This window comes from Epinephelus lanceolatus, chromosome 4, assembly GCF_041903045.1.
Source record: "Epinephelus lanceolatus isolate andai-2023 chromosome 4, ASM4190304v1, whole genome shotgun sequence".
In the NCBI taxonomy this organism is placed as follows: Eukaryota; Metazoa; Chordata; class Actinopteri; order Perciformes; family Serranidae; genus Epinephelus; species Epinephelus lanceolatus.
The window spans coordinates 35,842,347-35,866,476 of NC_135737.1; the positions used below are offsets into that span (position 1 = coordinate 35,842,347).

Below are 24,130 nucleotides of genomic sequence, written 5' to 3' on the forward strand. Positions count from 1 at the left end.
TTTGACAGTCTAATATGAGGCTACAGCCTGCAGCCTGTTAGGTCAGCTCAGCAAAAAGAGAGTAAGCAGGAGGAAACAGCTGGCCTGGCTCTGTCCAAAGGCAACCTACCAGCATCTCCAAAACTAATGTGTGTAATCTGTACAGAAATGTGCTTGTATGGGTCCACACCTTTGAATTTGCGCACTCCACCGAGTTGAAGGATTCATCAGGCACCGTGATGTGAAACAGTGGTTTCTTGCTTGGAAAAGCAATCGATCTGATGAGTGCCACAAGGGACTAAAGCTGTTGTCAAGGGTTCCTCTTAATATCGCCTGACATTTCAGTTTGTTTTTACTTAGCTCCGCTCCAAACCCCAATAAAACCAGCATGTTGGCATGGCTACAGTGTGTACTTTAATATATATAAGATGCAGGCAGATACGCTGGGCTCCAGTGATTGATTAGGGAAAATCAAATCCCCCTCCGCGACGCAAATGGGTCAGAGTACAAGCAATGTCAGACTGAAGAGGGAAACAGTTCAATCAGGAGAGACAGAAGAATGAAGATAATACTTAATTAAGATTTAACAGAAGTCTTTTGTGCTTGGACACCAGAGGGAGATATTTTATGATTGAGGGACATCTGATTGGCAGCAGGATAAATCCCCCCATGGAGTCCAGACACTGGTGGTGGAGGTGGCTGATGACTCTGAGGCTGATGAGTGCTGAGGCAGATGAGGATGATGAATCCGTAAAGAGTGGGTGGTGATGCGGAGGTGGAGGGTGCGCTTGACTGCAGCTAGAAAGAACTACGACAGAGAAAGAACCATATTCAAAATAAGGAGCAGTAAGATGATAGGCTGACAGAGAAGGTGTGTCGCTGTGCTGTTGGTTGATTGTGAATCAGCCGAAAAACAGCTGACAGGCTCAATTCACAGACCCAGATGATGACACCTAGAGGTAGTGAGTGAGCATGCGTGCAAGGAGTGAATGGCAGGGTGAGAAAGAAACTTACAGCCTGAGCATGAAAAGTCTTCCTGGCTGAACTTTCACCAGAGCTTCAGACTGTAATGAGCTGACAGTTCTGTCTGATATCAGGCGAACAATTTGCAGTTTTACTGGGGATTTTGTGCTGCACTATTTCTCAGCTGGAAGCAGTTGCCAGGCAACTAGTGGAGACTCCATGTAGGTTGAGCTGTCATTTTTGTCTGTATATGTAACCTGCTTTTTGTTCATATTACCTGTCAAAGATCTTATCGATAAAAAATGTTCAGCTATTTAGTCTTTGGGAGGTTTTTCATTGTGCGAACTTCCCCTTTTCCTTTGCAAGCTGTTTTTTGTGCAGCAGCTGTACTCAGCTGGATGTGCACACTATCCATGTTTTGCATGGTATCAATTCCCTCCTATATCCTTTCACCATCAAGTGATTTATTTTAAAGTGATTTAATAATAATAATAATAATTTATTACCAGCCAGAGACCATCTTGCTATTGAATCGCTTCAGCTGCTATCACCTTCCCCACTCCCAGGGCCCTTGCTCAAGACACACTTTTCTTTGAACTTGATGTCATTTTGATCTTATCTACACAAAAGAGACTCTGACTCTGTCTTGCACAGTTGCAATGTTATTGTGTTGACAAAATCTTTCCACAGACAGACAATCATATAAAAACCTGCCAAAGTACTCAAAACAGCTTCTGTGCTAGTTCCCGCTACAACTGGTGTCGCCAGCACCTCATTTCGCCATGATGACACACACACACACATGATGACTCGTGACGGCTGGTAAAAATTTGCAGTCATTGTTTTAAAAGACAGAAGAAATCCTTTTTTTTTTTTTTTACCAGGAAACCCATTTTTATGCAGGAGGCATATTATTCAGCTAAAATAAGGTTCTTAATATTTGACTTTGTTTGTTTGACATAAAATAAAAATGAAATATTAAAATGAAGCACTCCATAGAGTAACTAAGTAGCTAAGTTAGTATTTCATTTTGATGATTTCCATGTAAAGCACAAACTGTTGCCCCTTCACCAGTTTCTTCTCCCTCGCTGATAGGTGGGAGTTTGTGGGAGGTGGTGTTGAGAAAAGAAGACATTTCCTGATTGCGAGACTCGGTGTCCTTGCATGCTATGAATCACTCTGTAAATATGTTCCCAAGGTTACACAGGTCCATATGTGCAAGGGGACAGAGAGGAGCCCACAGACTGACTCTGGTTTAGCTTAGGAATTTCAATTGGAGCATCTGCGAAAGATGAATAATTTTACCATTTTTAAATGTGTCTTTGCGTGTGTCTGCGTGACAGATTCAAATCGAGGATGTGTGGCCAAGCTGTCGTTCTCCTGTCCTCTTAAGGGCCACTACTGTCTGTACGCTAAGTCCTGTTTCAACCTGACCAGCCGACAGCCTCATCTTTGGATACACATCATGCTGCTACACCTACAGGTGCACAGAAAACAGTTGCTCACTGAAGTTGTAAAAATATAAGCTTTGAGTTAAATATTTATTCTGAAAGCCTCCTTGTCATATTTAGGGGAATATGAAGAGCTTTACAGTCAAGTTAAATATTTAGGAATGCAAAATGTGGTTGCATCTGTTCATGTAAAATGGCAAAAAACAGTACCTTTGTTTTCCTAACCTTTTTCCTCTTCTTTGCCCCCCATACTTCTCCTCCATCTCTATCTGGGCCATATCTCTGTTTAATGTTTTTTCTTCCTCCCTGCTGTTTTCTTTTCTCTTTCTTTGACCAGAGTAAATCCAGTGTTGCCCTGTGCTCCAGAGATGAGTGTGTCCAGAGGCTCGCCTCCCTCTGGGAGAAGACTCAGCTAAAAGGAGCTCACAGCTTCCCCATGGCTATGACACAGCACACCACGCCACACAGAAAGGTACTTAACTACAGTATGTGCATGTGTGTGTGTCTATCTGTCTCAAGCAGAGGGGATGAAGTCATCAGCGGTGGAGCACAAAGAAACTCCAACATAGGAAGGTGTCAAAGTTCAGCATCCACTTTGTTTAAATATGGAATGCACTAAATGGGCAGTTGTGTATACAAGGCCTCCGCTCACCCCGACTCCACATCTTAATCATGTCTGTGTGTGGGTGTGTGTGTTACTGCCTGTGTCCATTTCAATGTCTGTTTTTGTATGTGCGTGGATGTGGGTGGTGTTCCTCGTGCAGCCCCTTCATACTGTGACAAGCTAAGTGGTCGCGAGGAAATAATTAGACCCACAAAGAAAATACAGCTGTCGTTTGTCTTTCTCTGAACATGTGTTGTGGCTGCAATCAGATGGACCAGCTATGGGTACCATATGGAGCATGAGCGTACCCAGTTGTTCATAAACACACACAATTACACACACCAACTGTACACAGGGAAGCAGTAGTGGATGAAGTATTCAGAACCTTTACTTTGAGTATTAAAAGTACTCAGTGCAGACAGATATGCATTCATTTTCATCCCCTTATCCGGGGCCGGGTCACAGGGGCAGCAGGCTGAGCAAAGCACTCTAGACGTCCCTCTCCCCAGCAACACTTTCCAGCTCCTCCTGGGGGATCCTGAGGCGTTCCCAGGCTAGATGAGATATTCAATCCCTCCAGCGTGTTCTGGGTCTGCCCTGGGGCCTCCTACCATTTTGTTAGATGAGAGGCAACCAGCATCCTGATCAAATGCCTGGCCCCTTTTGCCCTTTCGACACGAAGGAGCAGCGGCTCTACTCCGAGCTCCCTCTGGATGTCTGAGCTTCTCACCCAACTCTCAGGCTGAGCCCAGACACCCTGCAGTGGAAAATCAATTTAGCCGCTTGTATCCGCAATCTCAGTCTTAGAATCACTACTGTGGCTAGATCGGTAAATCAAGGGCTTTGCCTTTCAGCTCAGCTTCCTCTCTACCACTACGGTCTGGCAAAGTGCCTGCATCACTGCTGATGCTGCGCCAAACTGCCTTGTCCGTCTCACACTCTATTTTACCCTCACTCATGAACAAGACCCTTAGATACTTTAACTCCTTTGCTTGGGGCAGTAACTCTCCCAACCCAGAGGGGGCAGTCCACCATTTCCCAGCAGACAACAATGGCCTCAAAACTGCAGGTACTATCTCTTATCCTGACTGCTTCAGTGCAGACAGACAGCTCTTGCTATTGTTATACTGTTATATATTATATCATTGTTACTCATGCATTAATGTAAAGGCAGGATGTTACTGATGAAGCTGGTGGAGCTCTTTTTTTGTATAAAGGACTGTATTTAATGATTAATGATTGGATCAGCTGATTATTCTCTCTCACACAGGCTCCACCCTCTACTGGACTCTATAATACTTGGGTAATACTCAGCCTGTGCTAATAGAACTGAATGAATCTCAGAATGTCAAAATAGTTGCCATTTTATTTTCAACTGTGCTTGCACATACTGCCGGGTAGTTATTAATAACAAAACATCATATATCATCAGCACTTCATATGATTTGTGCTCAAAAATCTTAACTTGTAAAGTAACAAGTACCTAAATAAATGTCAAATAAATGTAGGGGAGTAAAAGCACAATATTTCCCTTTGAACTACAGTAGGATAGAAGTATAAAGTGGCATGAAAAGAACATATGTTAAGTCGAGTTAAGGACAGGTACCTCATATTTCTACTTAGGTAAATGCACCTAGTTATATTCACACTGCAGGGCAGGAAGACTCACGCTGTGTGAAGCTCAACAGTTCAAACATGGTCGTAAATGTCTGCTTTACTGGTTTCACTGTATCAGTCTCCAGTAAAACCTCTGATTTACCTTCTTAGCCACCAGTAAAATATGCTCCCTGGTGTTCTCAACTGGCCCCAACTGGACCACTCAAACCTTAAAGGAATACTTTGACGTTTTAAAATCTGCTTGTTTGGTTGCTTAGGAGTTAGATGAGAAGATTAGGACCACTTTCATGTCTGTAGGAAAAATACAAAGCTACAGTCAGCAAAGGCTGGTCACAGGGGACAACAGCTAGCCTGGGTGACTCTTAAAGATAGTGTGTTATATCTTGCTTCTTTGAGCTGTGCACAAACAGAAATTTAAAAACTACAGATGTACTGACATGTGGAAGCTAGCATGAGACTGTAAATACATATCAGTTCTTGGGAAAATGTTGTCTATATTTTTGGAGGGTTCATGAAATTGCATCATTGTGATGCATCAACCTTAAAAACACAGCGTAAACTAACAGACTGACAGACTTCTGACATCTCTTTTTGCTTTAACACTAGGACAGCCAGTACTCTGGGACCCCCCACGGGCACTGCAACAGTCTGCCAGACCGTCTTATGTAATTTTATTGTTCGTGTTCACAAGCGAATCAATAATGCATTTGTTTGATGAGAGTACTGGAAATTATGGGAGATAAACAAACTGTCACAGAGCAGGGTAGACAATATTTTCAATGTCCCGTGCCAATTTACAATATTTACATTTTTTATAATGCACATTGATTCATTTACTGCTGCACGTCTCCTGGTCATTGTTTTACAATGCTCAAATACAACAACATTAATACAGAACTTGTAGCATGTTATGTTGTAGGCTTCGACTAACGATGTTGTGTACAACATACTAAATATCTCTGCTAGAGCCAGGACACAAGTTGTTTTTAAATCCCCTGGAAAACATGGGTAAGGGTGCTTGGTGCTGCTCTTGTACCTACTCTGTTCCAACTTCCATGGGTGCAGAGGCAGATTGTGTCTAGGTTGCTAAGCAAGCAACCAGCACTGTATATCATAGCCTTCTTACCAGAAATCACGAGTGCAGAGCTGATCGTCTTCCTGGCGTTGTTTTTTACGTGTGTATTAAATATTGTCCACAGGATAGATATTAAGCTCTCCCTGCACTAAAATGATCAACTTCTGATACTTCTGATTCTGATATTTATGGGAGAAAGGAACGATATCTGCCAGCTGCTGTGTTCCCATAGTTGATCTCTGTTTATCTCAGGGCGCACCCATGGAATGCTTGAGCATTGCACTCTCAGAAGCTAATTGTTGTGCTGTTACAACGAAGGTTCAGGTGCAGTCACATCCTTTTCAGAAGCTTCGTAAACCACCCTTGAACTGTTGTGTCGTTTTGGAAACTTTGAAAAAAATATATTGATAATTATAGGCCTGACTCTGAATGTCCTCTGTAATTATTTATCCATTTTTTTCGTGTTGATGTCCACTAGCAGTTTCTGTCATCCAATCAGAGGCTGTGTTCCAACCAAAGTTGTCAACCAAAACAACGCGGTCTCACTCCGAAGTCGTCAAAATCAGGCACTTGGGCAGTGACTATGACAGTGTCAGACACTGAAAATAGCCGTCCTTGAACGTCGGCATGATACGTGGCTGGTCGCTGTTATAGTTTAATGGTGGCCAGTGGCATCAGGGGGAAACACGGCGGGACAAGAATGAAAGTTAAGGCGGCGAAAGTCTAAGTAGGGTGGATGGGAGGGGTTGTGAGATGGATCCAACAATCACTGCTTTTCAGCCAGGAGAGCAGTGTTAGGATGCTGTAAGATTATAAAGCCAAACCCTGTTCTTTTTCCTAAACCCAACCACATGTTTTTGTTGCCTAAACCCAACTGTGTGTGCTGTTGGAGGAAAACAAAGCGTCAGTTTGCATTGTTGTACCGATATAGTGCGTTTATTTTGAAGGAGACTGAATGCAAACGTTAAATTTGAATTGTGAAAATGGAAGTGTATTTTGAAAGAAGACAATGCATGTATCAGGCAGAACTTGACACGGCGTCCCAGAGCGTCAGCAACCAACACACCCAGGGTACCTTTCATATCATATCTGGACGTGTAAGGTCCATGACCAAATGTTGATACATGATGAGGTCGGAGTGAGAATGTGTTGGTCAAAAAGGAAAGTGCAAAAAATTGAACACAAATGTTAACAGAAGTATAGTTTGGGAACTGCAGTGACAGTGGCGACAGTCAGAGGTATAAATGCTCAGAAATCTTGTGTGTTTTATTTTAGTACCCTCTAAGCTCCTGAAAACATCAAAAACACACATGTAGGAATGGGTTGAAGAGTGAGAGATTTGTAGTCTTTATTTAAACATAATTTTTTTTTAGCATTATAAAAACCCAAGCGGCCTGTCAGACCATGTTGACGGCGCTAATGTTAAAATGGCTTCAGTTTCATTGTCCAGGGAGCGCCACGAAAAACCACAGAGAAGAGACGATGAGATTTAACAGGAGAGGGGGAGGAAGAAGGCCATGACCTTTCCCTCCATCCATATGCTCTGCATTTCCTCTTTGCTTTCTTTCCCTCTCTATTAGTCCTACAGCTTCACTCCTGTCACTATCACCCAATCAGAAACACATGTAGTGGGAGACGGGGGAGAAGAGATGCAATGGGAGGAGGGCTATTATATACATATGAGACATGAAGGTTATCGATTATGTCTGCACTGACAGGCAGATTTAAAGGGAGAGTATAGGGCTTTATGAGGCTTCGGAGATTTAAGAGGGAGTTATGCATGGCCTCTGACAACTTAGTTTAGTAGTTTTATCACACAGAGATAACAGAACGCTGGTGCGAGTGAAGATGTGAGGAATGGGGGGAGGTAAGGATGAGCGATAAAGGATGGATGTGAGATTCTCAGGCGGAGGAGGTTGAGCAATATACAGTAACAATAAAAAAGTAATGGGTTTAAACATGGAAATAGTAAAAAGAGAGAGGCTAAAAGAGTTGGTGAGGGGTCAAGAGATAAAGATAAAACTATATTAACTTAAATAGGCCCCACAAAGTTGGAGAGCTGCACCATCGCTGTGTTAATCACAACAGACATAAATCAGTACGAGGGAGGAAAGTGGACAATGAAGGTTGAAAGAGGAGGAAATTTTGGGAGGAAATTAAGATAAAGCATGAAAGAAAAAGGGAGATAAGTGCCAAACCTTTACGAGAGGACAGGTAGGAAAGGAATGAGAGAGTTTAGAGTGAAAAAAGATGGTTGAAGGAGAGGAAAGGACGAAGTATTGTAGGATAAACACAAGTAGAGGCAAAAAATATGATATTTGGAGAGATTAAACACTGGTGAAGGAGGAAGACGTGAACATGCAGACTGAAAAAAGATAGGAGGATGAAACTGTGGAGAGATTTCACAGAGGATGTGGTGGGAGTAAAGAGGAAGTGAAAGAGGAAAAGAAGGAAGACATGGCATGAGATATGACAGGAGACTGAGCAAAGTGGAAGCCTGAGAGGGGAGATATTTGGCAAGTATTGTTTCGCCTTTTGTCTTTCTGTAGCCCAGAGTGACAGCGCTTGTTGATACAACTTTGGTGGAGATAGAGTTTGGAGTATGAGGATGTAGGAGTAAGGCTGAAAACCAAGAGATAGAGTAAGGCTACAGACAGAGCTGAGACTGGGATCAGATAAAGACGTACGGGGAAGGGAAGGCAAAAGACGGGCAGGATAGGGAGAGGAGAGCAAGAGCTTTACATATGAGAATTGTTGCCTGTGTCTGTGCCTGTTTGAAATGGATATAATCACATCTGTGCCCAGACAGACATAAGGATGAACGTTAAGAGAGACAAAAATAAAGCCTGTGCTTTGTTTATTGCCTTCATCCACTCCCCTTTCCAACACTCCCACTTCTCATCCACTCACCTCTCTCCTGACTCGCACTCCCCTCTCTACTCCTCTTCCTGCCTCCACCTACCACTTCCCTTTCTATTTTTCCCTCTGTGGTTGAAATTCCAGAAACCCTGTCCTCTCATCTCCCATTATGTCCTCTCCTTTTGTCTCATTCATTCTCTTTTCCTATTGTCTCTCGTCTCCTTCCCTTTCCATGTTCAAATGACATCGACCAGACTAACATGTAGTCTGACTTTCAACAGGCACACTGCTTGAACTCTGAAATTAACTGTGTGCCATATCTTGAAAATATGATATGGAGGATTACCTACAAAACCATATATGGACTTATGACCCACTACAAGTGTGTGTCAGCGTATTTATCTGCAGAGGCTCTGCCCTCTGCCTGGATGTTCTTCTTATTTTGCTGTGTTCAGGACGTTCCTGGGCACAGTGTTCAGGAGGTGAGGTCGGGACTTTATAAAAAGGTAGCTACCAGGCTGTAAGGAGTATGCAATACACACAAATAGTAACTGACAATTCCTGATTAGTATATCTCTGACTTATGTGATCAATTAAGAAGTGATTCTTTAAAATTAAGCTTTTAAAATTTGTAGTAAATTAACTTTTTATTCAGGTTTTTAAAAGACAATTCCACAACACAGTCAACCTACCTACCTGTGGGAAGTAAATGAGCTGAAAGATGGGCCCTATACAGGACTGTCCAAGGGTTCCATAATAGCCCCATGCCAATTGCCCACATGGGTGGGTTTACCCAAGTGGGCCGCACATGGGTTATGCTACGGCAGCCTGAGTACTAGAGATGCACCGATCCAGCTTTTTCAGTTTCGATACCGGTTTCAATGCTGTGGCTTCTAGTATCAGCCGATACCCGATACCGATCCGATACCAAAGCTGACCTAAAAGCTATATACCTTTACATGTAGAACAGAAAAGACTAGAGGCATCAGACATTGATGACTACACAGTTCTTTGCTAAGATAAAATGAAACAAGATGAAACAGATTAATCTACATCTTGTAACTCTTGAGACAAGTGTTTGCTCACTTTCTGGTACTTTTCCGACAGTGCGGAACAGTCGGAAAAATATTTGCGTGATGGCAAATTCTACCTTGGCTCCAGGTGATCCAGTAAACGTTGGAAGCCCACGTTTTCAACAACCGTCATTGGTTGTCCATCCGAAACAATGTACTCCAGCACTTTCTCAGAAATTTTCACAGCTTTTGCGCTATTGCTGGGGAATTTCTCTCTTCTTTGCAGCGCATCTGCTAACGTTAACTGCTGTGTGGTATTACCTCCTGCTCCTTTCGACCTGCTCAACTGCTGGAACTCTTGGTGCTCCCTTTGGTGATGTTTCTGTAGATGATTTATTAAATTGGTAGTATTATACTTGGCGGTACTACCACCACCCCTAGCATCATTCACTTTGCAGACATTACAAACTGCCGTCGGGCTAGTTGGAGTGTTCAGTGTGAAATACCTCCACACAGCAGATTCTCTCCTTCGCTCCATGACGTATGACGTAGCTTGCGTCGCAATAAATTTAAAAGGAAAGGATCGCCTCAGGTATAGGTTGCATTTTCCGATACCCGATCCATCTATTTTGATGATATCGGGGCCGATATTCGATCTACATATCGGATCGGTGCATCCATACTCAGTACTGACTGGATATGGGCCCAAAATGAGAATCTTATCTAGGGCTCACTTGGGTAAAACCACCCATGTTGGCAATTGGTATGGGGGCTTTATGGAACCCTTGGACAATCCAATATAGGGCCCATTTGGCAGCTCATTTTCTACCCACATGGGCCCCACATACAAATGTTGGTTGCACTCCTAACATTTACTCAATTCATAGTTTTTTTATTAAATAAAATATCTAAATTGATGCAGCATGAGCAGAAACATCATCTTTTTCCTGCATTACCCATAATGTGACTCAGTTCAGTCAGACAACTCACATTTTAAATGTTTATTTCAACAGCAGAACATAGTTAGAGTTTGGCATCTAGACTCCAGCCTCATCGCTCCCCGCAGATATGTTTACATGAGATATTGGGGAGTGATGATTAAATATTCCCCCTTTAGCCTGAGCCTGCAGGAGGATGTTTTGGTGGAGGTGGGGCTGAAAGAGCGAGCAACAGTACTGATACAGGGCAGCAGTGGTATTGACGAGGCAAAGGGAGAGCTGGGAAGATTTTGCAGCTTAAATAGACCGCCACATTGGGAGGGTGTGTTTTGTAGGTGACATTAAAGAGTGACGTGTGACTTGTTTTCAATTCCAATATGTTATGATTGTAGCTGCTAAAGTAGCCTGGTGACATTAGCCTCATGCAGAAGTATGGTAAGCTCATTTCCCACTTTTCGGGTTGTCTGTCCGTCTTGTCCATCCGTCCAGCCCATTTTTGTAAACGTAGTATCTCAAGTATTTGTTCAAATTTGGCACAAATGTCCACTTGAACTTAATCATTAACCGATAAAGTTTTGGTGGTCAAAGGTCAAGATCACCATGAACCTTGCATCTGTCTCATTCTTGTATACATAATATCCTAAGAACACCTTGAGGGAATTTCTCCAAATTTGGCACAAATTTCCGCTTTGAGTCAAGGATAAACTCGTTTTGGTGGTGAAATGCGAAAGGTCAAGGTAACTGTAACCTTGCATCTGTCTCGTTCTTATTCCCTCAAAAAGTACTTGGCACTGCCTAGCTGGGAGGAACTTCTGTGACACATGAGACGAAGCATTTCATCTACTTCTACCCGGGCCAAGTTGCCATTTTACTGTTGAAGTTGGGCTGAAATCCAAACATGCCCTTTCATAACTACTTTTAATTCAGCCCTCAATACTTCTGTGCTATGCCTGAAGAAAGCCTTGAGGGACTTTTTCTCAATTTTGGCACAAACGACATCACAAAGTGTGTTTTTGGCCACAACTTAGAATTTACACAGATTCCAAAGCTCTGGAGCCACAAAAAGCTTTATACAACTTTTCACATCTGCAGTAGGACCCCCCCCCCCAAGACCTGTAAAACGACTTTGATGTGTAAAATTGGTAGAGTTCCCTTCAACAAAAATGACAACAATGGATGAGACTCACTGTGCTGACTGATTTTTTTCTGCTGTTCAAGTAAAATATCATTTTAAAACTAAACATAAGAAAAAAATAGTTGCATTTGTTTTCGTGTGCAGTTACAATCTCGCATCTTGATCAAATTATAATGACGATCTACAAACAGCGACAGAGGGAGGGTGGTGGGTTGAGGTGCAGGAGGAGAGAGGGGGGCGTACTGAAGGGTACGGGGGGTTACATGAGGATAGATGGATTATTTTCAGACCCACATAATCCAGTCATTGTTTCTTCATCTCTTTATTGAATCCACCTCTCCGGTCCTGATGGATCAAATATGGGTTTGTGTTTGTCCTCATCAGCTTGTTGCCAGGCTGCACATTTGTCACTCTCAACACAGGGACTTCTTCTTTAAGGCTCGTTAAAACCACATACAAATCATCAGCAGTGTGGTGAGCCTGGCACACACTGGCTCCGGTTTGGGGTTTATTGTTAATAGACTCAGGAAGCAAATGCACATCTTACTCATATCATTTAATGATTTACTTGTCACTGTTATGCAGCAGATTTGTCTTCAGTGACTGATACCCTCACACACATTGTTGCTCAACGTCTGACTCACAGTCTGGTTTTATAGTATTTCTGCTTCTGTCTTTACTTTGTTGCTTTTTAGAAAATAGATGATTCAGATCAGCTTTGTAATCAGTAAACAATGTTAAAGCTATTTTAATTACTTCGGCATTTGTTTGGGCATGAGTTGGGCTGTCTAATCCAGAAAATGCTGTTTTTTTATTGTCTCTTCTCAAAGCCAAAACTTGTTGGAATCAAGATTACTGTGTGAAGTCCAAAATTTCAGTGAGTAAAAGTCAGGAGAAATGTATGTATTTGTCAGCCTCATGTGGCAACATTGGCAGTTTTTAAGAGCACAGTTTGACTATAATAACATTTTTCTGTTAAGTATTATTTCCTTGAATGAATATCCTGGATTAAACTTTTCATGTCTAAAATTCAATGGCATACAAACAATATTCACTTTTAACGCTCATTGTCTCGTTTATGGTCACAGCAGGCAGCTATTTCTGGTGAAAAAGCTCCAAAAAACCCACTCGTCGAGTGGAAGTTGTCGAAATCTAGCGCTTGGTCAGTGACTTGTGGCGTCAGACGCTGATGAAAAAAGACATGCTTTAACATCGGCATGCTATGCGGCTGATTGCCGTTATATTCTAGCAGTGCTCAGCGGGGTCAGGGGGAAACGCGGTGGGGCAAGAGTGAAAGTTAAAGGAGCAATAAGGAAAATTCATCATTTCTAGATTGAAGGAATTAAAAAATTGCTATGAGAAGAACTAGAGGTGTGCCAGCCAGTGAGCAATGGCAGCGTGTATTTTCGAAGTGAAATGGCGGAGTCAAATGTCTGTTTTAATTTGTGTTACAGTAACGTTAGGCATGTCGCTATGTCGATTCAATTAAATTTAATGTTACAATCGTAGCATGGGTTAATGTCCGGAGCTTGAGTTAGTGGCTCTGTCCCAGCAATGGGTCAGGCGTTATGGTTGTGTTAGGTGAGTAGGTGAACGTCAACAACCAACACACCCAGGGTACCTTTCACATCGTATCTGAATGTGGAAAGTCCATGACCAAATGTCAATATGTGACGAGATTGGAGTGAGAATGTGTTGGATATTTCCCTGAGAAATTGGTAAAGATCAAAAACAGAGCTAAAAGATGTGAATACAATTTTTTTAAAACCAGCCAAAGTCAAAGCAGAGTCCAAGATATCCTGATTTTTGTCCTCTGTGAGTCACACCCCAAAACCCTCAATCCTTCACTTCCCATAATGCAACTTGATAGCATCTTTTAATAGACCCTATCTGTGTAACATCTTTTTAGAAAGATCTCTCCAGAGCGTCGTGAAAACTAGATGACATGATGAGTAAACTGAATTTCATGTTTGAAATTGGTGAAGTACCATTTGGTAATTAAACCTATATGAATTCATTGTATTCAATAAACTCATTGTGTGTTTCAGTGAAATTTTAACATGCAAATTAACTTGTAGCCTAAATGTAGTGGACTAAATGGCACAATATTTCCTCCTGCAATCTAGTGGAGTACAAGCATGAGGTTGTTAAGGATGGAGTACATGTACCTCAAAACTGTACTTGAATATAGTATAGTTTTCTGTATCCAGTCCATTCTACTTGCACTTTCTTCTCCCCTCTGCCTCTCACACTGTCTCTGTCTGGACTTTCCAGTAATCATAATCAGGATTTCTCACAGTTGCAACATGTGTCTCCTGAAGACTGCTCAGTCCCCTGAATCATATCAGAATAGTAATGTTGGCTTGAACCCACAGATGGCCCATTTCTCTCAGCCACACATGGTCCTGGTTTATTTGTATCCGCAGGCGAAGCCCTTTCACCTCAATTATTTAAGTTGTAACAACACAAAGAGAGGCTGTGATGTATGGATGAATCTACATGCTCTGCCACTCTTTCAATCACGGGCGCTTATTCATGACCAGTACTGTGTGTGTGTATGTGTGTGTGTGTGTGTGGTACAAATGGGAATACACACATGAAAAGCAGCGTTCTCATTTACATCCTCGCTCATTAACATCAAGGACTGACTGCGGGGGCATAGGTCAAAAGGTCAAACACACTGGTAGTTCAACCATCGCAGCTACCTGTTTTTCTTACACTCAGTCAAATCCTGCTGCCTCTGGGCGCTACATGTGTGTCCAACTTTGCTGCGGTGAGAAGAACTACTGTCGTCCTTAAACGGATCATCAGAAAATCTAACAGGACTTCACAGGTCGGAGAAAGGATGAAGCGGTATTGTGATGAAGCAATATTGTATTGATACAAAGATGCCAAATATCGTTTTTTTAATATAGGCTATAGGCTATTAATATTGCAAATACATATTAAACTTTTGGTAGCCTGCTAGAATAACAAAATCAGTTGCTTTTTCAGTCCACTACATTTTGCTGCAATAAAAAATGCTGAAGTGAGATGAACAAACTCATTAGTTAAAACATGTTGACAAAGTTTCCTTTTGGAGACATAATTTAAGGTTGAAAAAAGCTTCAAAAAGCAGTATTTTGCAATACATCTTTTTGCAATACTCCACATGCTGTGTTTAAAATGTTTAAAATTGGTATAATATCAACACATTCTCACTCTGACCTTGTCACATATTGGTGTTTGGTCATGGACTTTCCACCTCCACATACGTTGTGCAAGGTACCCTGGGTGCGTTGGTTGTTGATGTTCTTGAACACAGTGTCAGGTTCTCGTCTTTCGTTTTCACAGGAAATTTAATGTTTGCATACAGTCTCTTTGAAAATAAATGTCGGTACAACACCGTGAATTGACGTTTTTTTTTTTTCCTTCAACAACAAATGTATGTGGTTAGGTTTAGGAAAAAAAAAATCAGGGTTTAGCTTTATAATCTTATGGGATGTGAACACCGCTCTCTCGGGTGAAAGTTGGTGTTTGTTGGACCCATCCACCGCCCCTCCTGCCACCCCACTCAGACTTTCGCCACCTTAACTTTCGTCCTTGTCCCTCTGCGTTCCCTCCTGATGCCGCCGGGCACGGCTAAACTGTAACGACAAGTGACCGTATCATGCCGATGTTAAAGGACGCCTTTTTTCATTGGTTTCTGACACCGCAAGTCACTGCCCAAGCGCTGGATTTTAACGACTTCAGAGTGAGACTGGGCTCATAATATCGTATCGTTGGGCCTCCAGTGATTCCCACCCCTAACCGAAATACTGGTTTTAGGCCCTGTCCACATGTGTATTTGAATGTGTATTTGGGGGCGGCAGTAGCTCGGTCCATAGGGACTTGGGTTGGGAACCGGAGGGTCGCCTGTTCGAGTCCCCGTCCGGACCAAAATATGGAGCAAAATATGGTGGCTGGAGAGGTGCCAGTTCACCTCCTGGGCACTGCCGAGGTGCCCTTGAGCAAGGCACCGAACCCCCGAACTGCTCGGGGCGCCTCACCAAGGGCAGCCCCCTCACTCTGACATCTCTCCACTTTGTGCATGTATAGGTCCTAAATAAACTAAACTAAACAAAAATGTAGCTTTGTCTATGCCTTTTCACTTTTCATCCAACTGCAATCTGCATTTTTGGTCACAGAAAACAGACCTCTATAAAACTCCTCGTTTTTGGCTTGTGACATCAGACTGTACGCTGGTATCTCCTTATTAAAGCTTCACAAATTAGGCTTCGTGTCCTGAAATGGCAGACATCTTCTTCTTCTTTGCGTAGCTTTAGGGTTACAGTTATATCATGGCCTGTTGGTTTGCCATGCTTTTGACAGGGCTTGAATTGTGTCTTCATTTGGACAGATTTCACTTTATTTTGTAACACTGCTTGAGTGGACTTTTTAGACGGAAAAAAAAACAAGAAAAACAAAGAAGGGAAAGCCCTGTTTTCAAAATTACCCATGTACATGCGGATTTGACCTTAGATGATGCGTAAATACAGTATGAACACACACGCAGGAGGAGAATGACTGCCTCTTTGTCATGAAGACTGATGACAGTAATCCATCATCTCTTTAAATGGTGCTGTTTTTCTCCAGACCAGTCTAAGATAAATATGTATTATCTCATGGGTTTAAGTGTCACTGAAGTGTGTTTGTGTGTGCTTCAAGTGAAGTATAACTGTTACCATGTGCAGATGGTCTGCAGGGATTTGTATTGGTTTCCATTACTTTCTGTTCACACACACACACACACAGACACACACACTGATGCACATTTGCACAGTCCATAACTGGAATGTCAAGGATTTTACCACTGAGAGTTGAGGGTCACTTATCATTAGTGTGTGCTTGTTGTGTTTGCGTGTATGTGTGTTTCTGCATGTACAGCTGCTTTAACAAGCTTTTAAATATTTATGTCGGCTGGTTAAACTCTCCTGTAAATTCCCAATTCTTTCTTTCCATCTCTTCTTTCTCTTTATTGCATTTTATGTAGTAGAAAGTAGAGAAAACAGGAAAAAACAGTATAAACCTGATACTGTAAATAAACTTTCAGATCCTTTGTTTGTTTCATCTGGCTGCACCAGTTGTTAGAGGCAATAGCAGTGTAGAGGTAGAGGTGTGCAATGTGAGCAGCGCTACTGTTGTTGTCATATTTATTTTTGCATCCAAAAAAACACATGGCCCTGAACTAGTATTTTGTTCAAGCTGAAGATGAAGAGTAATTGTTTGTGCTGATCTACGCTGACACTCCTGTCTCCACAGATATCATACAAAGCACAAAAGGACGCTGGAAAAACTTTATAAGAAATCATTAAAGAAACTTTATGATGCAGTCTGTGTTTTTTAAATATACAGCTAATCAAATCCAGTCTTACTATAGGCTGTGTGTGCACTGTGCAGATCTAATATGCAGGACTAAATAAATGAAAATATCATTCGACTGATCAGACTCAGAAGTGGCAGATTGGCCTTTACACAGCAGACGTTTTGACTTTGCCCTGTTCATGTGAGACTAGTATTACTGTGGGACCTCTGGTGATTTGTAATAATTGCAAAGGTCGTCTGTGATCTTAAACCTGCACAAATCCACCATGTCCGTAATTTGTCAAGTAAAAATCCCATGGCAAATTACCAAACATATTTCACCAAACACAGAGGTCGTGTGATAATATTAGTCCTGTGCTGTGTTTCCTGTGTTTCCTCCACACCTTGTTTCTGCCTCTTTCCTGGTCGAGAACTATGGAGGCTGCATCAGTAATTATAAATGAGTAATTGTTTTCATGGCGTTTTGAGGGCAGGAGGCTCATTTCACTACACAGCGTGAAGACCCGTTTGCAAGAAAGCAGGTTCAAATCAATCAGAAGAGCGAACTCTCAGAAGATGGGGAGATAAATGACATGTGACAGTGTGTGGTCGAATCATTTCTGTTTGTCTAACCCACATTTAAAAGCAAGAAGGAGGTTAACACTGTACATCACTGCTCATGGTGCTGTGTGGTGAGTCTGTGTTATGTAGAGTGGAGTCACAAATGACTGTGCACATGATATCCGGGGATAATGTCAGTGAGTTCAAGTTAAATACAGACTTTGATCATTCCTTCCTATTGCACTGCATGAAACACATGCATAGGGGTGTGATCTATAATTCACATGAGGTCCCCAGGTCATACTAGTCCCATGCAAATAGGAGTTTAGTTGAAAAGCACAGGTGTTACTAATAACATTAAGCAAGGCTCTGTTTTATTCAGTTGTCCCAGTACACTGTGACAGTGAGCCAGAGTGCACAATAACAGGCCCCTGAAACTTAAGCAATTAAATGAAATCCAGCCATCATTCATTTTATCACTTACACTTGTGCTTTTCCGATTGTGATGCGTCAGCATAATTTCTGTGTCAATATTGATAAAGAAGTACCCAGTAGAAATTCAAATGTAGTTACAAGACATTCAGTGAATATTCTGTCTTGTTTCTGTCTGTCTTCAGGACATGGACAGTCTCCAGATTCAGCTGGAGGAGGTGCGTTTCTTTGATCTGTTTGGCTACAGTGAGGAAGAGGGAGGATGGCTCTGCTTCATGTGTAACAACCCTGAGAAGGCCACAGGTACACGCACACGCACACACACACTCTTAAACACGGGCCAAATCATACATGACTATGATTAAGTCCTGAAGCCCTGTACATACTCCGCAAGAACAGAAAATTTTGTTCTTTTTCTCGAGGTGGCAATAATAAGAACAAAGTTCGTTCTGGCCAGGACATTTCATACTTCACGAGAAACTCAATTGCAGAACTCCTGGGAATTCCCCATAGGCCCCTCCCACTGCCGCATATGTCACACACGCTTTTCCACATTAACCACGCCCACATCAAATTTCTGACCAATCACACAATAGTTCTTGGTCACCACACAAGAAGAAAGTTCTGCCCAGATGATGTGTTGAGAACAAGCTGCAAGATAAATTGCATTACTAGCCCTGTAGTCTCACTCACCAGACCTTTCTCAAGAAAAGAAAGGTCTGGCTGGGTCGACTCTCACTTTAAGATTGGAGAAAAAAATGCCCCGGCTTTTTTTATTTCTTTCAACCAATCACAATCGTTCTTGGCGTGCCACAGCAACGGTGCGCTTGAAAACTGCTACACAACCGGAGGTGGTAGGGCGGGACTGCGGGATGTAAAGGCCTTTAGAGTACGCACACAATAGTTGGGTGTATGAGAATAACTAAGAAAGAGCACTTTATTTCCATGTGCAGTATTATATTTGGCAGTATGACTCTATTCTGGGGCCTCTCCTTTTTTCCTAGGCCTACAAAGAGAGCCTAAGGCAGGCAGAATAAACCTCCCTGCCCTTCCATGCACCTACACGGAAAGCCTAACCTCCAATTTCCACATACTCTGTCAGCGGCACACAGCGCAGCGTAGCGCACTACATAGCAAATACGCTCCTATTCTAGTGAATAGCTGCATTTCCACAGCGAGCAGAGCGCAGCGTCTCTGGAGCGTCCTAGAAGCTGCACGGCGCTCCGCTTCGTCGGAGATACACGCCAGGTCTATTTTTCAGGGACTACGCTTCCATTTCATGTCAAGCCACGTAGTTCAGATCGCACCAAACCAGAAACGGATCACACATAGCATCTGGTAAATTTAAAAATACAACACAATGCACAGACTACAGATTGTAAACTCTCAATTTTTTTAAAATCGTGAAGTAATGTTAATGTGAACAGCAAGGCGATCTCAAGTTGAACTTGTTTTCTCTCTTTCTTCTTCTGAATGAACTATTGTTTTGGTCGGGCTCACAATTTATCAATTGCTTTTTATCTCGTGATCTCGCAGTTCCCACGTGAGCTTGCGGCTCTGCTACACTGTGCGACGCTCCAGAAAGGCATCCAGTAGGCGAGGGTACACGTCGTCGGTCGCTCCAGATCCACGTTGCTGCACTGCGCGCCGCTGACAGAGTATGTGGAAATTGGGGGTAAGGCAGGGAGAGCAGCAGCAAAGACCCCCCAGGAACAAAACAGAGCAGCATCAATGACAAACAGAAATGACATTGATAAGTCAGACCAGACGTTGCGCTAGACTTTTTCATCGCCGGTCATTTTGACCGACAGGGTCAGAAAAATCCGGTCATCCAGTAATAATTTTTACCGGTCATTTTAATTTTCGTTTTTAAATGATAATAAAGATATTCAAAGATATTTAGTTTTCATTCGTTCGTTTTTAATAAATCCAACAAGCAAGTTATAAAGTGTGCATTAATAAGGACATGAACGAAAAGATGAACAGACATCCACACACCCGTGCCATTAGGCTTTGCCCTGGACACACCAGACGTCACTAACGCGTCCGGTGTGTCCAGGGCGTTATGTAGTTATGCCTGTAGGCTTGGTGACACAAAATTAAAATTGTAATGAAGTCATTAGGGTACTGAAAAATGTGTTCGGATATGCACTGTTGTGTTATTTTAAATTATAAACACAGTATTTTCTCCTCATGCAGTGCGTGCTGTTGTTATTTTATTTTGAAAATTGGCCGGAGCTCGTCTTTTCTGTGTTCGACTTCCTGTTTGGTACGATCCGCTCAATCCAGCTTGGCAGAAGCGCTCGCAGCTCCTGTGAAAAATAGACCAGACGCTGAACTGAAGCGCTGCCTCCGCAGGCGCTCCGCTCTGCTCAGCGGCCTGTGTGGACAGTCAGGTAGGTTAACATGGGCGCTGACTGAAAACTGCCTCCACTGCTGGGCGCCGTGTTTCGGTTCCGTGTCCGGTGTGTCCAGGGCGTTATGTCAACAACGCTACATGAAGCAGATGAATGACTTTTTCTCTAAAGACAGTGTGAAAACGGCAGCCACTTAAACCACTGACCATGCACTCCACCGCCAAGTGGGCAGGGGTGGTAATTGCAACCAGTCAAAATGACCGACGGCCTTCAGATTTTCTGGTCATTGTTGTAAAAATCCGGTCAATGACCAAGAATATCCGGTTAACGCGACCCCTGAGTCAGACACAGCATGAAAAGGAGGAGCTGGGGTGGAGGCGGGTTGCAAAGCGGCTTGTAGAGGAAGCAGCAATAGTAGCCAGGCCAGAGCAGTTTAAATAGGGCGCCCTGAATGAGATTCGCCAATTGGTTGCATAGAAAGGAATCATGTGATCTATCAGCTGACTCCCCTCCATCAATCAGCTGCTCCATCAGTTGATTGGGCTGTTTGAGATCAGCTGATGTAGCTGGGATGTGAGCTGAGCTTGACCTTGTGTCCTGCCTGAACTAACGCTGAGCTTAATTTTTACGATTGTTGTTGTGGCAGCAGTAAAACGTTGTCATTAAGAGAACACAGACAGGGATTAGACATGGACATTTGTCACGGCATCAGTGAACACTTCAAAAGATCATGTCCTCTGGAGATGAATAAGTTCTTGGTGAAAGTTAATGACAGGGTATGATTATGATTATGTATGAACACACTGCTGGGCGAACTAAACCAACAAAATCAATAAATTCATAGCCAAGAAAGTGTGTTTCAATCAATCAATCAATCAATCAATCAATCAATTTTATTTATAAAGCCCAATATCACAAATCACAATTTGCCTCACAGGGCTTTACAGCATACGTAAAAATGTTTAAAAGGTGAGGCAAAGAGGAAACACAAGAAAAGACAGGAAGAATGAATATGATAAATTCACCCTCTCCACCTCACATACTCTCTCATATATTAACATCAGATTACTCACTTTGACAGGCAGCAGTCCAGTGTGGTCTCCCCTGAATCTCTCCTACCTCTTGCTGTCTTCTCTAAACAGAGCAGTGAAGAAGTAAAGTGGGCTCTCATGTCCAATCACATCACCAGCTTTCCTGGGCACAGTGGTGTTTCCCAGGGGTCTCATGGTAAAACCATCACAGAGCCGAGCTCCATGGGATGTTTTCACTCAAAATGCCTTTAAAGGGGAATAATCTTTTCCCAGAAGAGTCAGGGAAAACGGAGCAGAGAGCGGCTCTTACTTAAGAGCTGCCAGTGTGATTTGAAGGGTCAGAGTAATCAGTCAGTCAGTGCCATCATGACTCACTTCTGATGAGTTTACTTTGGACCAGCGACCCCCCTTCGATGAGCACTTAGTCCTGATCGAGTCAGACTTAGAGTAGTGACTACATCCTTAAATCACATTTAGATTAGTGTGTGTGTTTTCTGTCTGTCTACTTCACACACTGGCGACTTAAAACTGTAAAAATGTGACCAAAAATTAAAAACAAATGTATGAAGCACTTTAAAAACTCACACAACAGTGGCTGCCACTATTCCCACTGTAAGAAACAACGAAAGATGGTGTGTGCAGTTAGGTGATGAGACGATGGATTAAAGTCTATAAATCGACGAGTGACAGTTTAGCCTCAGGGGAGCGACAGAGGAGAGAGATGTGACAGAGTTTGGGAGACAGGCTTTAAATCTGTGCGTGTAATATCTCTCTGTCGGTCTCTGTCACATGGAAGCGGTTATTAGTTATATAAGAGGAGCTAGAGGAGGGCAGTTTGTGGCAGATGTGTTATGATGAAGAAATATGGAAAAAGCAGACAGGGAGAGGAGATAAGGTGAAAATAAGAGAGACTGACGTCTGAGGAAGTGAATCAAGAAAAGTGTAATGAGTAGCTGTAAATCTCCGTCCCATACAGCAACATGATGTTTTTGTAGGCTCTGCCGTTTGATGGCAGCTAATAAGAAGTCAGCAGGTATTTCCCAGAAAGTTAAAGCCACGGGCAGGAAGTCATTTGCTGGTGGAGGGAAGCTGGCAGATGGGATGCAGTAAAAGTTTAGTGTAAGCATGTGTGTGTGTGTTTATTTATGTTTATGTACTTTGGAGGGATGAAGTTGCAGATTATAGATGATTACCACATCAGTATCTCACAGGTTTAATGTAGTAATAATAATGAGAAAAACAACTTGGGTATGGTGAGTTTGGGTTATTTGGAGATCTATGAAAATAAAGTGTGCTATTTTGATATTACAAATAAACATAATTACTGTGCAGTGTTGAGAAAACTACCCCTGAATGATACAACATGTAAATAGTGAGTTAGAATAAGAAATACAGACTAAACCTAAAGGTGCCCTGTGGAGTTTTTGTGTTGTATTAACTGTTTAACACTCAAACAAAGTGTGTGTATTCTTGAGGTCTAACAAATGTGTTGAGCGCATTTCCTTCCTCAAGACACGTTTGCAAAGACAATTTTTTCTGCTTCTTTCCATGCCGACGACAGACGTGGCTGGAGGCGTTGTGTTTTCAGGTTATCCAACCTCACGTCCCGTTCTTGTGAATGTGAAGCCTTAAGGGAATTTCCTCAAATTTGTCAGAAACGTCCACTTTGCCTCTAAGATGAACTGATTAGATTTTGGTGGTCAAAGGTCAAAGGTCACAGTGACCTTCAGGGTTTTTCCCCGGCTCAAAATGAGGATCCTGATCATGTGCGACCATGTGCGTGTGTATCGTGCCTTGATCTGGCTCAAACAAACACATATTTTGCCAGATTGCTACATGGCTGGTCAGTGGCATTTATTTTGTGAATCACTGAATATAAAATGTTCATCAGTAATATTTGTTCTTAAACCGTTCTGAAGTAGCAGATCACATGACTCTAGTTCAGCCATGTTTAAGACTGAGAATACGACCACAAATACTTACGTCCTGAATATGTATCTCCACGACTGGGTAGCTCACTCGGAGTAAAGTCCATATTACAGACATGCAGTCCAAAAGTGCATCCAAGGCACTCTGACTGTAAATCCTTTATTAATACATGGATAAACCAAAGCATGTTGTTTTCAGATTCTCTCTAGACTCTCTACTCTCTAGTTAAAAAAACGTTGGTTTATCCATGTAATAATAAAGGGTTTTTAACTACAGTCAGAGTGCCTCGGATACATTTTTGGACTGCCTGCCTGTACCATGGACTTTTAAACTGAGTGAGCTGGACAGTCATATCTATAAGTGACTCTTTGCCCCATCCTTGAGGAGCACCTGATTTTTTACAACTAACTAAATGGAGCCTTAACACAGTGCAGCACTCCCTATTTTTTCCTCATCTTGTAAAACAATTTGGTTCAGCTTTACAAGTGAATTAAAAAAGTATTTTAAATAATCCCCTCTCACACAAGACACTTTTATCAGACAGCCTATCCTTTGTTATATATTTTGATTATTTTACTTCCTAATTTAAATTATTTGATCAGTTGTATATGTGGCAGTCATGTTTTTGATGAGTTGAATAAATATTTTTTGAAGTTATAGTTCAGATGCGCAGATGTGCAGGACAAGTTAAAAAAAAATAGATTTTTGGTGCAACATTAACATTTTTTAAGAGTAGCTGCTCTCTGCTGCATTTTTATTTTTTTTAATAGTTTATGTTTAGACCAATTTTGGCTTTAAATGATGACATACATTTGAGAGTCAGACAGGACATGTAGGGAAATGGAAAAGGAGACGCGATACATA

General features: G+C 42.2%; 1 protein-coding gene across 2 annotated transcripts in view; it reads left to right on the forward strand.

Annotated features, from left to right (window-relative positions):
- Positions 1-24,130, forward strand: part of veph1 (ventricular zone expressed PH domain-containing 1) — a 108,051-nt gene that overhangs the window by 65,960 nt on the left and 17,961 nt on the right. For both annotated transcript variants that reach the window (XM_033631872.2, XM_033631871.2), the window contains 3 exons: positions 2,286-2,425; positions 2,731-2,865; positions 18,135-18,252. In XM_033631872.2, the coding sequence (XP_033487763.2) occupies positions 2,286-2,425; positions 2,731-2,865; positions 18,135-18,252 (393 nt within the window). The remainder of the gene's footprint in view (positions 1-2,285; positions 2,426-2,730; positions 2,866-18,134; positions 18,253-24,130) is intronic.